The 15862-nt window shown below is 31.8% G+C and overlaps 3 protein-coding genes across 4 annotated transcripts; 1 reads left to right on the top strand and 2 right to left on the bottom strand.

The window, feature by feature from the left end:
* Nucleotides 1-1481: 1481 nt before the first annotated feature.
* Nucleotides 1482-2609, bottom strand: LOC100167731 (39S ribosomal protein L12, mitochondrial). Its single transcript, NM_001293373.1, is given in 4 exon segments — nt 1482-1811; nt 1876-2007; nt 2073-2292; nt 2370-2609. Coding segments are annotated over 4 exon segments (528 nt in total). The 5' UTR covers nt 2429-2609; the 3' UTR covers nt 1482-1694.
* A 218-nt stretch (nt 2610-2827) lies between these two features.
* On the top strand, nt 2828-7443 carry LOC100159481 (exonuclease 1). Its single transcript, XM_001942919.5, has 10 exons — nt 2828-3182; nt 3919-4038; nt 4138-4399; nt 4508-4723; nt 4798-5064; nt 5132-5345; nt 5422-5662; nt 5727-6078; nt 7007-7176; nt 7236-7443. The coding sequence occupies exons 1-10, from the start codon at nt 3022-3024 to the stop codon at nt 7258-7260; spliced, it is 2028 nt and encodes a 675-aa protein (XP_001942954.2). The 5' UTR covers nt 2828-3021; the 3' UTR covers nt 7261-7443.
* A 713-nt stretch (nt 7444-8156) lies between these two features.
* On the bottom strand, nt 8157-11487 carry LOC100161597 (gastrula zinc finger protein XlCGF57.1). Of its 2 annotated transcripts, none has more exons than XM_016807492.2 (6): nt 11113-11487; nt 10572-11037; nt 10279-10512; nt 10064-10195; nt 9708-9994; nt 8157-9631 (listed from the first exon to the last, which is right to left on the bottom strand). In XM_016807492.2, exons 1-6 carry the CDS (start codon nt 11121-11123, stop codon nt 9061-9063), a joined length of 1701 nt encoding a protein of 566 aa, XP_016662981.1. In that variant the 5' UTR covers nt 11124-11487; the 3' UTR covers nt 8157-9060. The 2 variants fall into 2 exon arrangements, with proteins under 2 accessions (XP_016662981.1, XP_001942900.1); XM_001942865.5 differs by having other exon boundaries at nt 10572-11004.
* Nucleotides 11488-15862: the final 4375 nt, after the last annotated feature.

Below are 15862 nucleotides of genomic sequence, written 5' to 3'. Positions count from 1 at the left end.
CCCCCCCCCGTAACTACGCCACTGGGTCGTATTTAACTTTGATTTTTAATTTCGTTGCTTAAGACAAACATAATAAAAATCTTGTAAAAATTGATCATATTCAAAGTCATATTATATGGTTTGGAAATAGAATCTTGAGAATCCAAGTTCAATCCGCCCTGTAAGAAGCATTTCTCTTTCAGAACAAAAAAAAAAATTATCGAAATCGGATCACCCTACGAGGCGCGAGTTTTTTCTGTAAGGCATGTTTTTGAGCTAAAAAACAAATCACGTACAGGCCCCTTCTTAATGTCAATCAAATTGTATTCTTTGGGTTAAAAAGCTTAAATACAAGGCTAGCTTAATATATTGTTACAATATCAGTTGAAATATATTAAAAGTACATACACACAATTATATTTTATAAGCATTTACAATTTTTTTGTAATTTTATAATATGAATTCAACTTAACGGGTGTCCGGCTACCGTATAAATAATAAGTAATAACAATATTTATATAATATAAAATATCCAAGCTGACAAACAGTCTTCGTTCAGAATCGTTTTTCATATACAATGATATTATATCATTAAATTAAAATATAATACTATCCATTACAGTGACCTACCTACTTGTAACCTATTGTACAGCACAGTGGCATCCAATTACATGCTTTTTTTTTCCCCCGGCACTTTTGAAAACTACTAGGAATTTAAAATTTTTACCTCCCTAATGCACCAACTATAGATTCACTTTCCCATCAAACAAGATACTATAGTTAAAAGTTGACACACAAAAAAAAAAAAACATCATTGTAAGATCAATACATTCATCTCAGAATCTAAAATGAGCGCAATTGAAAATAATTTTAATTTTAAGTTTGTTTGTACAAAAAATTAAAAATATTAATTGCATTTAGGTATAGAAGATGCTGATTAAAAACTGTTCTCGTATTTTCCTTATTAATAAGAAAAGAACTTTCAATTTTCAATTTCACCCTTCAAAAGTATCCAATTTTGGTATCAGAAATCACGTCCAAGCCCCAAGGTTGATGATCTAAGAATTTTTTATACACAAAAACCACACACAACTGTAAAATCGCAATAAGCATTGATCACCCCAATCGGAATAGAAAAGTATAATATGCAAATGGTGTTCTAGACTTTTAGTACGGACTAAATAAATCTAAATAAAGGTCATTGTTAAATTTTGTATAAGAGCTTAAATTACTAACTATATGGAAGTCTTAACCAATATTACTGAACGTCTATTAATATTTATATAATTCATTTAGTATTATCAAAATCAAATTTGAGAATAAAAATTATGAATACTATCAACAATAAATATGTGTATATATTTTAAATTTTAACTAAATTTCAGGATATTAAGTATATTTATCTTGCCTATCAATTTGACATCAATTAAATACTGGGCATATTATATTTTAAGCACTAGAAAAAGTTAAATGATACTTAGTTTTTGATCAAAAAATTACAATTTGTCAATGACTATTTTATTATAAAATGTACACACATTATTGTCAGCATTACAACTAGAACAAAACAGGACAGATATTAAATGCTTTAAATGTAATGATACCATACATAAAACTTTATTGATACATTTTGAATATTGACTACTTACATTAAATATTAAAACTTTGTGAAATTAAAAAAAAATGATACATATAATATAACAAATGAGTAAAACTCAGTCAATTACACATTCAGCTCCTACTTTAGTAAATGCTTCTTTTAATTTCTCTGCTTCATCTTTACCAATATCTGATTTGATAACTGTAGGGGCACTTTCGACAAACTTTTTAGCCTGAAATTGCAATGTTATATGAAATATTTGGATTGTGGACATAATTAATATAGGTAGTACTAACCTGTACTAAATTCATGCCTTCCATTAAGTTTTTTACTTCTTTTATCAAGGCAACCTTTTGTTTATCATCAAATTTCATAAGTTTAACGGTGAAACTTGTCTTGACTGTTGCAGCTACTTCTTCTTCATCATCCTTAAAAAAAAAAAAATTGAAATTGTTATTTTGATTCTGATTAAGTTTTATAAAATTGTATTCACTTGTCCTGCTGTAGCTGGGGCGCTGACCACTGCTCCCATAGGAATGTCTTTTAGGTTAAGACGGACTTTTAATAATTCAGTGAATTCTGACACTTCAATCATTGTCAAGGAAGTGATTTCTGTATACAGTTTTTCTAATTTAGGAGAGCTCGTTAGTTGGCTTCCATCTGGCTCTGGTACAGTCAATGGCTCTGCGACGGCAGAGTACATTCTTAATGTTCTATAAATGAAACAAAAAAATGTTAGTTTAGCTTTTGAATGACCATAAAGATAATTAATTTGTTCGTAGGTACATACTTCTTCGACAAAGGTCGCAAATGCCGTCCAAACATACGAAGTGGAGTGGTTAACAACATTTTAACTAATATATTTATGAAATGTGGTTATTTCAACAGAAATAATTTGATTTTGAAGAAGTTAAGCAAGAAGTATTTACTATTTAGTATTCAAAATAAAAGGTCGATAAGAAATTTGATTGAAAATCTTCGGTTTTCCGGAACGAGTTCGACGGAACTAACCTAAAATGATACCAACAGCAGAGCAGAACAGCTGCTCAGAAAATCGGAAATTTTCATTTTTTAGTTTTTTTTACCAAACACGGAACCACGCAAGAGATAATATCGCATACCAATCATAATATCGGGTCAATGGTTGAATAAATCATTAACCGCGGTATAAAAAAAATAATATTTGCTGTTATCAATATTTTGGCGGGTAAATACAATATAAAAATGATACGATGCACGTCATAAAGCAGTTTCATATTTATTATTATACAAATTACAAACAATTTTTGTACCAAACAGACTTTAGTATTAGAAAACACTATTAATTTTTTTAAAGGACATTGTACTATCCATTCTATTTTTTTTATGAATATATAATAATCGTTACGTTTTTGTTGCGCACGTATTAAACGAAGGCAGACCGATTGACATTTTAAAGGGTCATGGGTATTCAAGGGCTGATTCCTCTTTTAGAAAAATCATGGAGGTCCGTTAACGTATCCGAGTTTTCCGGATGTACTGTGGCCATCGACGCTTATTGTTGGTTACACAGAGGTGTATATACCTGTGCCGAGAAATTGGCTAGGGGAGAGGATAGTCAAGCGTGAGTACAGCTAATAATATTCTTAAAGTTATGTACTGATTTTGTTACATGTGTCTCAATGAAACAATACTGGAATAATAAAAAATATATTGTGCCGTTTTTAACAACTACCTAAATTAATTTTATTTTGATACGCATAATCAAACATTCGTTTGAATATTTTAAATATCTTGAAGCGTAACTAAGTTTTTAAACTGTGCGGAGGTTTTGAGTCTTAGAAATAGTTATTGTATTGGTTGAAAAATTAACAGTAGGGTCAAAAGTAACAATTATTGTAAGCTCATTTTGTATGGGTTTTTTGTAAGGGATTATATATTCATAGAAATGAAGGGGAAGAATTGAGAAATATATTTGATACTACTGAATAGGTATTGATTACAGACATTTTACTGGTTCTTACATTTCACAGAATGTATTGCAAACTATACTTTATATTCATATAATTTGTATAAGCCTTACTAAGACTTAGAGATTATCACCTATATTTATTTAAAGCAACTACATTCATTGTAATAACATTTATTGAGCCTCTAGTCTTCCAAAATGAATTATGATTCAAGATCATAAAATAATTTCATCATTGGTTCAACTTTTGGGGAGGGGGGGCTTAGTCCCCCTGACTAAGATTAAAATTGTATACATGTTAAAAGATTATTTTATAATTGACATGGTTTATTATTAAAAAATCTAATGCCTCCTTATTCTATTTAATTTAGTTATTATTTTAATTTTTTAGGTATGTATACTATTGTATGCGATTTGTGTCTATGTTGTTAGATCAAAATATTAAACCAATTTTAGTTTTTGATGGACAACATTTACCCGCTAAAGCTGATACTGAATCAAAACGGAGAAAGTAATAATATATAGATTTATAGATATCTTAAATATAATTATTTTAATGGTGATGTTAAGTTATTAGTTTTTTTATTATTATAACAATATTGTTTTTTAGACTAAGAGAGGAAAACCGAAAGAAAGCAGCCGAGTTGATGCGTTTGGATAAAGGAAAAGAAGCTTCCTCCCTTTTAAGACGGAGTATCGATGTTACCCATAAAATGGCATTAAATCTCATTAAGCGCTGCAGAGAGATTAATGTTGATTGTATTGTAGCGCCATATGAAGCTGATTCTCAATTGGCATATTTAAATTTAAGCGGAATCGCTCATATAGTTATTACAGAAGACTCAGATTTGTTGCTGTTTGGTTGCAAAAGAGTAAAATAATTTATTAATATTATTCTTCTTCTTTCTTAGCGTTCTTTGGATTTTTTATTGATTAGTTTTGAATATATCAAAATAGCCTAACTTTTAATATACTTACAGGTTTTATTTAAATTAGATCAAAATGGTGCTGGTATATTAATTGAACAAGAAAAAATACATCTTTCAATGAATATCAAACCTGAACAGTTTAGCTTCGACAAATTTCGTTACATGTGTATATTATCGGGCTGTGATTATTTACCTTCTGTTCCTGGAGTAGGATTGGTTAAAGCTCGACAGTTTATTACTAGAACAAGTGAACCGGATATCTACAAAGTACATTTTTCCAACTATTTTTGCTTTTATTTATTTTAACCTAATAGTTAATAAATGTTATTTCATTATTTTAGGCACTTTTGAGATTAGGATCTTTTGTGAATATTAAAATTCCACCTGAATATCGTGATCAATTTATGGATGCTGATCGTATGTTTCAATACCAACCTGTATTTGATCCATTATCTCGTCGGATAATACCATTAAATGATATATCAGACTCTAATTTACCTGTACTTGTTTCAAAGCTAACCTGTGATCAAGCTTATCAACTTGCACTGGGAAATATAGATCCTATTTCTTTAGAAGTAGTAGATAGTTGGGATCCAGATATACAATTAGTAAGAATGTACTAATTACATTGATAACCTATATTTATATAATGGATTATTGATTTGGTGGTTTCAGACTCCTGATAAAGTTGTGAAAAAGAAAATTATTCAAGCTCGTCATAAAAGTATTTGGTCTAAAGACTACCAACCATCTAAATATAACCCAAAAGTAAATACTTTTACAAAAGACATTTTCAAGAGTACTCCCCCTATAAGTCCCAAAGTGTCCAAAAATGTCACTCGATCATCACCAATTCTTCAACCACCTGTAATTAAAAAACGTTTACCCGGTATTTAAAATATTATTCAATATATGCACAAACTCCTAGAATAATTACTAACACATGATTAGTATATTTTTTTTAGTGACTGAAGATGATATATTAAATACTCTTGATGAAATTTGTGAAAACGAAAACATTTTGGGAAAATGTGACAGTATTACTGAAGAAAAACATCAGTTTACACAATCACCATCTACCAAAGATTGTAAAATTAAAAACAAACCAGAATCAGATGCAGAAGAAAATGATTCACCTTCGTTTTTAAAACAATTAACTAAAAGAAAGTATACAGTTATAGACCCAGATGTTCAAATAGTTAGTGGGTTAGTTATTAAAATTCTTTTAAATTATTTATCCAAAGTTTTAATAAAAAATATTTATTTATAGTTACTTTTCTCCTCAAACGTCCAAAATTAGTGAAGTTCTTGAAGAAGAATCAATAAATCCATTTAAAACTCGCAAGATAACCGTTAATAAACCTAAGGATACTAATGACAATTTGAATACCTCTTTAAACTCTAGTAATATTGACGAAAGAAATACACCGCATTGTCTTGATATCGAGGAAGTTAACTCTAAAACATTAATTAAAAAACTGCCTAATCAAACTCAAACCGCCTTTAGTTGGAAGAGTTACTCAAATACAAGAATGGTTTTAAATAATGAAGTACACAATGAAGAACAAAAATATCAGAACAGTCCAGATGATACCTTTTCAGTAATCGATGATACTAAAGGAGTAAGAATGTTAGCTTATATGCAGTGGTTGGGAGTAGCGAGCTGATTGTAATGACGCTACTTTATTTGTTCTGATTAACATATTATCAATATGCCCAATGTGGCAATTTCCTATAGCGCCCCTAGAAATTTAGGTTACTGTAGCAAAAATGATCATTATTTTATCACTAGATACAACCTTTTTGGTAATAATTAAAATATTAAGATAATATTTTATTTATTAATTTTTATTGTAATAATGATGAGTGTATTAGTGAATTTTTCGTATTTAATTCACGATTAACTCACATAGTCCAACTTCATTCAGTGACCAAATGTCAAATCAGTACAAATTACAAACTACCAATTTTCAATCAGAAAAATTAAAAAAAAAAAAAAATGTAGCTCTACATTTAAACAATAGCGTTAGAAGCAGCGCACTACATTTAAAAAAAAAGCAGCAAAAGCGTGCTACATTGTTTAGAGTGGCTGTAGCATTAGTGCACTATAATAAATCGGTAGCGCGTCACGACCAGTGTTTACATGTTAATTATTATTATGTTTCAAAGTATTTTAGATACAGTTAATATTTATATGATGTTTTATTAAATATTATACTATAATATAGTTATAAATGTAAAATTAAAATACACTTAAAGCAATTGGCTTAAAATCATAAACATTTGAATTCTCAATACAGTCGTCTTATAATGACTTGACATTATTTTTTGCTTACATAAATTATACACAATAAATCAATTTGTTAAAAAATGCATATAAATTAAAATACATCAAATCTATTGAAATAAAATATTTAGATTATTTAGGAAAATATTTTCATTTCAAAATATAAAATAAGTATATCTCAATAATAAATAATGTCAACAATTTTTTTATTTTCTATAAGACTTGTTACACTTACATCTGGCTAATCATTATTTTTTAAAAAGGTTGACCACGAAAACGATATCGATGAAGGATTCGGTAGTCAGAGTACAAAAGAAACCAACAGTTTTACTAATCTGACGCCAAAACAGGGAAAACGTTCATATCCAAGGACCGGACTGTCTAAAAGTACTGGTAAAAAAGGTCAGACTCTGTTGTCCAAGTTTGGTTTCAAGTAAGTGTTGATTTCATTACAATAATATTTAAATTTTAAATTATTTCTTAATTTTACAGAACTGGTGACAAATTGAAACGTTAAAGCAAGTATGCTCAAATGGTGATCTGCATTCACCCTAAGACTGAAGAAAAATAAGCTTAAGTTGTGACAAAAGCTTATACTCTTTAATATTTTTTTTTTTTATTGTTAGGTTTTAGATTATTATTTATTATACATTTAATATTTTTACAAAGATCATCACAAATAAAACATTTTCTACTTGGATATATGTATTATGTTTATAGTTTATTTGTTAATTTTAAATCGTATCTGTATAGAATGTACGAATTGAACACTGAAAGTCCCCTAGCTAAAACAGTTTATTTTTAAACACTGCATAATTTAAGTTTCAATTTATAATTTTTGTATAAAAAATATAATATGCGTTCTGCATCTATCAATACTTTTTATTCAATTGGTATATTATATAACGATTTTTGTCCTTCATTAATTCAATTAATTGATAATAAAAAAATTAAGTTTCATAATAATTTTTTTTTTAGATTTAATAAAATACATTCAATTGCTTAAACGCTGAGTTAATTAGTTGCCAGCATTCTAACTGTAGTCAATTAAAACTTGTCATTTTTACGAAGGAATAATTAATATTATATACATTAAATAATAATTGTTCACTGTTTAGTGTTCCTAACTCCATAAGGCGATGATCTATCATTACAATTTGTTCCCTCACACAATATATGACTAAAATTATACACTTATTACGACCAACAAATGGAATGTTTATATAGATAAATAAAATTGATCTTTCTTACTAACATAAAAAATTAAAAAATATTAAAATGTGCTAACTTTTTCTATATTTTAATACGCTCCAAATATATATAATATTTATATTACTTAATGTAAAGTATTTACAATTAATTGGTACAAGACGGTAAAAAAAAAAAATTAATATTAAATAAAATAAAATTATCATTTAAGTATTTTTACATCATATTAGTAGCACCCATTAAAACTTGGGATTTTTTTACTTATTACAATTCAATGCATGCGTATTACTATTTATCGAACAATAATACACACATTTAATATATTCATATTTTACACACTAATATAAGATCCAGAAAAATTAATTTAATTTAATTTTTTGTCTAATAAGTCTACCTATATAAATTTGATTAGGTATAAAAAAAAAAAAATTAAGAAAAAAAATCACAAAATTTACAAACTCATAGTATGGTTGGTACATAATTGTACTATCGAAATGAGGACGTATTTTACTCAAATAGACAAACAAATATATAAGTAGGAAATCCTTTCCAAGTGAATAGCTGCAAAAAAATTAACTTCCAATTTTTGTTACGCTGATTTGTATGGATTGAAAACCAATTCGGCCGTCATTGAACCTTTAGTGCAGCATACAATGATAATACATATTATAATATTATATTCATGTTAATATTAATACATTTTAATAAAATAGTTCTAATTGTAATAATGAAACTAATTTTTTTTTTTTTTTAATATAAGTAATTATACATTTAAATAGATTTGATATTTAAGTAAACAATTTACTTGAAGAGCAAGCAAAAAAAAAAAAACTAATGAAAAAAAAACAAACGCTTAAATCCTGATGACGCTGTATTTTTTCAGTTCAAAAATAAATGTTTAAATTGTTTTGCATTCATGCATAAAATAATACATTTAGGTATTCAAAATATATTAAACGTATACTCTGATGAATTAAACCCCTACCACTAATATATTTTGGGATTTGAGTTCAAGAAAATTCAATGAATAACTGCAATTTAGATAAGAAAATATAGACCTTTTTTTAAATTAAAAAAAAAAAAATCTAAGTATAAAATAAAGCAGTTATTATGACCCTGAATGGGCCTCACTGGGATGTCTTAAAAGTTGAGGTTGACTACCAGATTGAATATGCCTAATAGGCTGTAGTCCCAGGATGGTTGTATGAAGAGGAGTTGGCTGCAAGCCAACCTGTTCAGTCTGTAAATGTTGAATGGATTGGACAGCTGAGGTGGTAGCATTACGATTTCTAGACGGTGGTGGATCCATATGTTGCCGTTCATGTAGTACAAGGTGATTTTTTTGCATGAAACTTTTACCACATTTTTGACAAGCGAAGGGTTTATCTTTACATGTGGCATTTGGGTATTTTACGTGATGCTGTTGTAAGCCATGTTTTTGAGTAAAGCCACGGCCACAATCTCCACAATAGTGAGATTTCTTATTGGCCACAACACCAGTTTGATGTTGTGATTGGTGATGATTTTGTACATTGGCAATACCATTTGATACACCTTGTACACTTTGTTTCAACGTAGCAGCTAGACTACAAATATCGGATAGGAAACTATGGTCACCAATGTGTAATCGCATGTGAAGTGCTAATCCTTCATCACTAGCAAATGTTTCACCACATTCACTGTAAATAATTATAAATATTAATAATATTGCTTATTTATTTACTTTATTAAATCATAAAATTAATCAATATATACCGGCATGCTTTGCTCGCAGTTGCGGTATAAGGAGATCTATGTACTGGTGTTGACGAGTTAAGTCCACAGTTTCTTACGTGGACCAATAATGTGCGTCTCTGTAAAAACTCTTTACCACAAGCGGGGCAAGATTCGGGTATACGGCCATGCTGCCGTTCATGGTTGACCAATTCAAATTTACGCAAGAATGCAGCTCCACAGTCCGGGCACACAAATGGTTGTGTTCCTCCGTGGAATCTTGAATGCATGACTAGATGTTCTTCACGCGAGAATGTCTCACCACAAACCTGCAAGAATTTGATCAGTAATTTAAAACATCATTCAGAAAGATCTATAATAAGCAAATAAACACTTACAGAACAAGAGTATGGTCGTTCACCAGAGTGGAATTTTATATGAGTAGTAAGATGACGTTTCTGAGGAAATCGACGGCGACATTCAGGGCACTCAAATGGTCTATCTCGAGTATGTACTCTTTCATGACTTACCTAAAGAATAATTATTATCAAACATTATAAACAAGAATCAAGTCAAATAATATTATAATTGCATAATATAAATAGGTACTAACCAAATGATGTTTTAAGGTAAAACTTTTATTACATTCTAAACATTTGTATGGTCGTTCCGAGCTATGCAATAGCAAATGAGTACTAAGACAATGTTTGAGAGCAAAAGTCTTTCCACATTCCGGGCAAATATGAGGCCGCTCACCAGTATGACCTCGCATGTGAGTTGACAAATGATGTTTCATTAGAAACGTTTTGCCACACTCTTCACACCCGTGAGGACGTGCTTTTGGGGGCTAAATAGTAATAATATTATTAGTCAATTGATTGGCAGTGCATTAAAATGGGATCTTACTTGTAACGGTTTGATTTCAACACTAGAACTAGAATCGTGATTAACAAGCGCTGCAACGGCTTGCTGCTGTTGCTGTTGATGGTGTGTATTTAAATTTGGATTTCCGGTTTTTCGAGTGAAATACTCTCCATCAGTCGTAGACAATTGTATAGGCGGCGCCAAGAAATGTCTAGCTTCTTCGTTCATAAAAAACATACTTCGAAACATGAGATTGTTGCTCATCGTTGTCACGTCATTCTGGTTATTTTTTTTGGCCGCAAGCCGAATATGTTGTCCAGTCCCTGGCCGGCCCTTCTTTGTCGGTTTGATCGGTTTCGGTTCGAAGTACGCAGAACCTGAATTAGCCAACGGCAATGCACATGCACTATCAAGGTTCAGCCGTTCGGTCAGATGGTCCGTCACCAATCTTATTGGCTGGAGACTGTCATTGTACCTGGGAACAACAACAACAACAACGACGACGGGCCTATGAGTATAATACTACACTATGCGTGATGATGGACACCCACGGACGACGTTCCGCGCGCGCTTGTCCACTTACCTTTTTAACATTAACTTGCAACACGAAGACCTGAGCGACTTCGGGAAAGGGCTGAGTTACGCACGGTCACGCACAGATGACAATCGAAGCAGCCGCTGGCCGAACAGTGGTTGTGACCGTCCGACGGCAAGAAGTCCAAAACACTTGGGACGCGCGCGCGCGCATCGTCGTCCCTAGACCTTGTCGAACACGCAAACGGTTGGGCGCAGCAACGATCCCGAACGGACGGAAAAACTACCTACCTAACGAATCGGATTAGGCATCGTAAACAACGGAAAGCGTCAATGACATCTTCTGTTGTGTTGATAACGTTCCGCCATTTTAATTGTGTAGGTGAGTCGGCGGCGGGTCGTCGCGACGATGATTACATGCGCGCGCGGGGAGACAAAAAAAAAAAATCGACGTAAACGTTGAGAGCGAGCGAGAGAGAGCAATAAAAGCGAAAAGGTGTATTAACCAACATCTGTCGGGCTGGGTGGAGGAACAGACGGCACAATAATATCGCACCGGACGGACCGCACAAACTGCCGCCGCCGTATGCGCTGTGCGCGCGCAGCCCCATCTGGCGGACCGTGACCCGACGGTCGCGATCGTTTCGTCCATGATTACGCCCCGACTGGGCGACCAGTCGACTACAGATTACGAATGGAGCGGCCTGCCGTTCGCCCGTTCGTTTCCGCCAGAATTTAAAAAGGGTCTCCGACTGCCCTTTTCCGCCAAAAACGGTTTGGTACGACGCAACTAGATATTAAGCATTTTTTTTAAATCGTGTTGACAACAAACAACAACATATTAATTAAAATTAAACATACCTACCGTTCAACTAGGTAGGTATACGTGAGCAGTTATACCTACTTGACGGCTTTTTAATATTGGTACCTATTAAAATATTTTGTTAAAAAAATAACATAATTTACAATATTAACATTATTAATAATTATTCGCAGTAAATAGATAGTTCATATTGTTTGTTTTTTAAATGCACATATTATTTTCTTTATCCTTTGTGCATAACTTGGGTACTTTCATGGACCCCCACGCGAACATGTTCAGTGGGGCCCATTATCTTCTTGTAGAATAAATAAAAATAAAAAAATAACTGAATGCATATTTAACACATCCTTTGAGCATTCAATTCCGAGGCCTTGTTAAAATCTAAATATATGTATATGTAACTTAATTTGGTTCGCAACCGCTTGTAATCGAAACTATACTGGACTGCTATCAATCAAAGTGAAGTATATCAATATATTTAATAAGACTTGTGAAGTATTTTTTGTTGTTTTTTTTTATTTCGGAATACCTACCCTATTTGTAGTGTGGCTCACACAATAATATCAATATCTTGCTTGAAACACGAAGAAATACTTTTTGTTTCTCTCGGATTTTCTCGTCAGGCCACAACGTTTTTAATTTTAACTTAAATGTCTGAAGCCAGAATAAGTCCCTTTTTAAAAATTGCTTTCTGAATTAAACCGATTCACTCTCGTGAAGTTAATGCAATTAAAACAAAACTCTCCAAGCGCAGGTGACCTGGTAGATTGCAGTTCATCTCTTTTCAATTTGTGTAAAAAGACCACGGAGCACCGTATTGTGTAATTGTTCATTTTGTTCCGTTCGAAGTCGAGTATAATACAGACGTACGGCTAGTGTAATATGACAAAAAAACCATTTTTTAAACCTTTTAAGCGTATCTATAACAATAATTGCCACAAATAATGCCTATTATATAAAAAAAATATGGCTTAAATATTTACGTCGGCGACGGTTGTCAACGTGCTTTAAAAATATTGAAAACACATAATAAACATTATTATGTCTAATTATTAAACATTATTTTCCGACCATCCTACTTGTTCGTTTTCACTTAAGTCTTATTTTTGAGTTGAAATGTATTCTGTTACAATAATACTATTTCTATGTTTCTGCAACTTTTTGGAATCAATGGGTGGGTTCGTGGTTTTGAGTCACGTCCCCCCAGATCCACGGAAGAAGTTCATTCCTGTGTCGCAACATTTGAAAGGAATGGAGTTTGCGGCCGCCGATTCGAAATTTCAATCGTCATCGCCATCACCGATCTGCGATTGTTCGCAGGTATCCGAATACCCTTATCCACACGTCGTCGGTTCACAAGTAACCGGGCGCCGTCCACCGTACCACGCCGTTCCGCAGGAAAACAGATACCGTCCGCCCCACATCAGCTGTCCAAAGGAAACCAGACCATTGCTGTCAACCAACTGTCCAACGCATGGATGTCCACCTCGACGCACATCACCACCATGCACCACTTGCCAGACTAGACTGCCACCGTGCAAGAAATTTCGAACTTTACCGCCATGTACCAGCTGCAGCCGGACTTTACCTGTATGTACCACCTGCCGGACATCACCACCATGTATAAAGTGGCGGACTTTACCGCCATGTACCTGCACACGCCAGACTTTACCACCGTGTACTACGTGTCGGACATTACCACCATCTACCACCTGTCAAACATTAACGGCATGTACCACGACTTTGCCACCATGTTCCAAGTGTCAGACCTTGCCACCTTGTACCGCATGTCAAACGCTCACCTCGTGTACCACAATATCACCTCTCAAGTTGAAATTCCTCAGAGACTTAACCACACGCCGCCAGCGCCGCCGTAAAAAAAAAACGAAGACTTGAATTATTTACAAAATCGTTATTCTATTTTTAATTGCATTACATAAATAATTAATGCAATTAAATAGAATAACGATTCTGTAAACAATTAAATTCATTGTTTTTTTTTTTTTTTTTATGGCGGAGGCGTGTGATTAAGCCTCTGAGGAATTTTGACATGGGCCAGGTCGTATTGTCCGACATGTAGTACACGAAGTCAGAGTTCGGCATGCGGTACAAGGTGGAAGTTTCTGACACTATTGGTATAAGTTGGCAGCGTCTGACACTTGGAACATGGCGGTAAAGTCCGGCACGTGGTACATGCCGGTAATGTTTGGCAGGTGGTAGATGGTGGTAAAGTCCGACACGTAGTACGTGGTGGTAAAGTCTGGCGTGTAGTGCATGGCTGTAAAGTCCGCAACTTTATGCATGGTGTTGATGTCCGGAAGGTGGTACATGTCGGTAAAATCCGGCTGCAGCTGGTACATGGCGGTAAAGTTCGAAATATCTTGCATGGTGGCAATCTAGTCTGGCAATTGGTGCATGGTGGTGATGTGCGTCGAGGTGGACATCCATGCGTTGGACAGTTGGTTGACAGCAATGGTCTGGTTTCCTTTGGACAGCTGATGTGGGGCGGTGAAGTTCGAAATTTCTTGCACCGCCATGGTAAAGTCTGGCGTGTGGTACATGAAAAGGTCTAACATTTGGCTCGTATTGAGTAGTTTTGTAATTTCTTATGATACTAAAAAAATAAATTGTTATACATTTAAATATATTTATTTTTGATACACTACATAGATAAACAAATAGTTTTAATTAAATATATTATAATGTTCGGACTATAAAAGTAAATGCTGATTTATAATTCATTCACGAAAATTGTTAACAGAAAAATATAATATATAATATGTAGGTACAAAATATATTTGATTTTCACCATATAGTTTATCTGATTACCCTCACAGATCAACGCTGGGTTTGTAATTTCAAATATATTAAAGAAAAATACATCAAATAACATGATCAAAATTATAGTGAAAATTATTAGAAATCTACGTGTTATTTCTGCAGAAATATATAATATATAAATATAGTAAGTTATAATAAAAGTTATATTTACATATTTTATGTATAAAAATGCTTACAGTGGTCTTATTATATAAATGTATAAATATATTTAATAACACTAAATGCATTGATTATTGTTTTATAGGATTTTGTAATCTTACACATCGGAAACGAATATAACCATAGATTTTTAGTTTTTTTTTTTATAAATATTAATAAAATTTTATTTGTTGGTTCAAATGCGTGAAAAATTAATATTAATAAATATGTTGTTACAATAGGCAGTTGAAAATTATTAAGAATACATGGGCACAACTTTTTTATTAATTAAATTAATTATTTTTTTAATTTTATAAGCATTTAAAATTCGAATTTGACAAAATGTATCAAATTTAATTTATTGTTTATGTGGTACTGTTTTTAAGAATTTGTTATTAAAATCATACCAAAGTAGGTAATACAAATCAATTAACTTCATTACTTTTATCTTTATTTTGAATTTGAAATATTATTAAAATGTTGTTATTTTAATCATTAAAATAGTAAACTTAACTCTAAAGTAAACATTGCTTATGCCTTTAAATAAATAAGTTAAATTCAATTAATTTTTTTTTGGAGGGTGCGCAAATTTTTATTTTGTCAGGAGCGCCGTTATTGATCGGCCTGGCTCTGTAATTATACAACTGTAATTTTCTGGTATAATTGGCAGGTATAATTTATGTTTACCTATCTACATACAAATAATACGGAAAAAACTCAAAGATGGCTTAAAATGAATTGATGTAAGTACAAATTATTTTAAATTTTAGTTAATTTTTTAGATACGTATATACAGATTATTGTATACATATATAATATATATACAGGGTGTCCCACGAAGTTCTGACAAATGAAATAACTTGTATTCTAATCAATATTTTTTCATTTTTTTTTTTTTTTATATATTTAATTGACTATTGCACTATACGTATAATATAAACTTTTTTATTTTTATTTCTTTGTACAGAAAAATAAAAAAAATTTAAATTTGATTTAA

This window comes from Acyrthosiphon pisum, chromosome A3 (assembly GCF_005508785.2).
Source record: "Acyrthosiphon pisum isolate AL4f chromosome A3, pea_aphid_22Mar2018_4r6ur, whole genome shotgun sequence".
In the NCBI taxonomy this organism is placed as follows: Eukaryota; Metazoa; Arthropoda; class Insecta; order Hemiptera; family Aphididae; genus Acyrthosiphon; species Acyrthosiphon pisum.
Note: the sequence above shows the minus strand (reverse complement) of the source record. Positions and strands in the feature narration are given on the sequence as shown.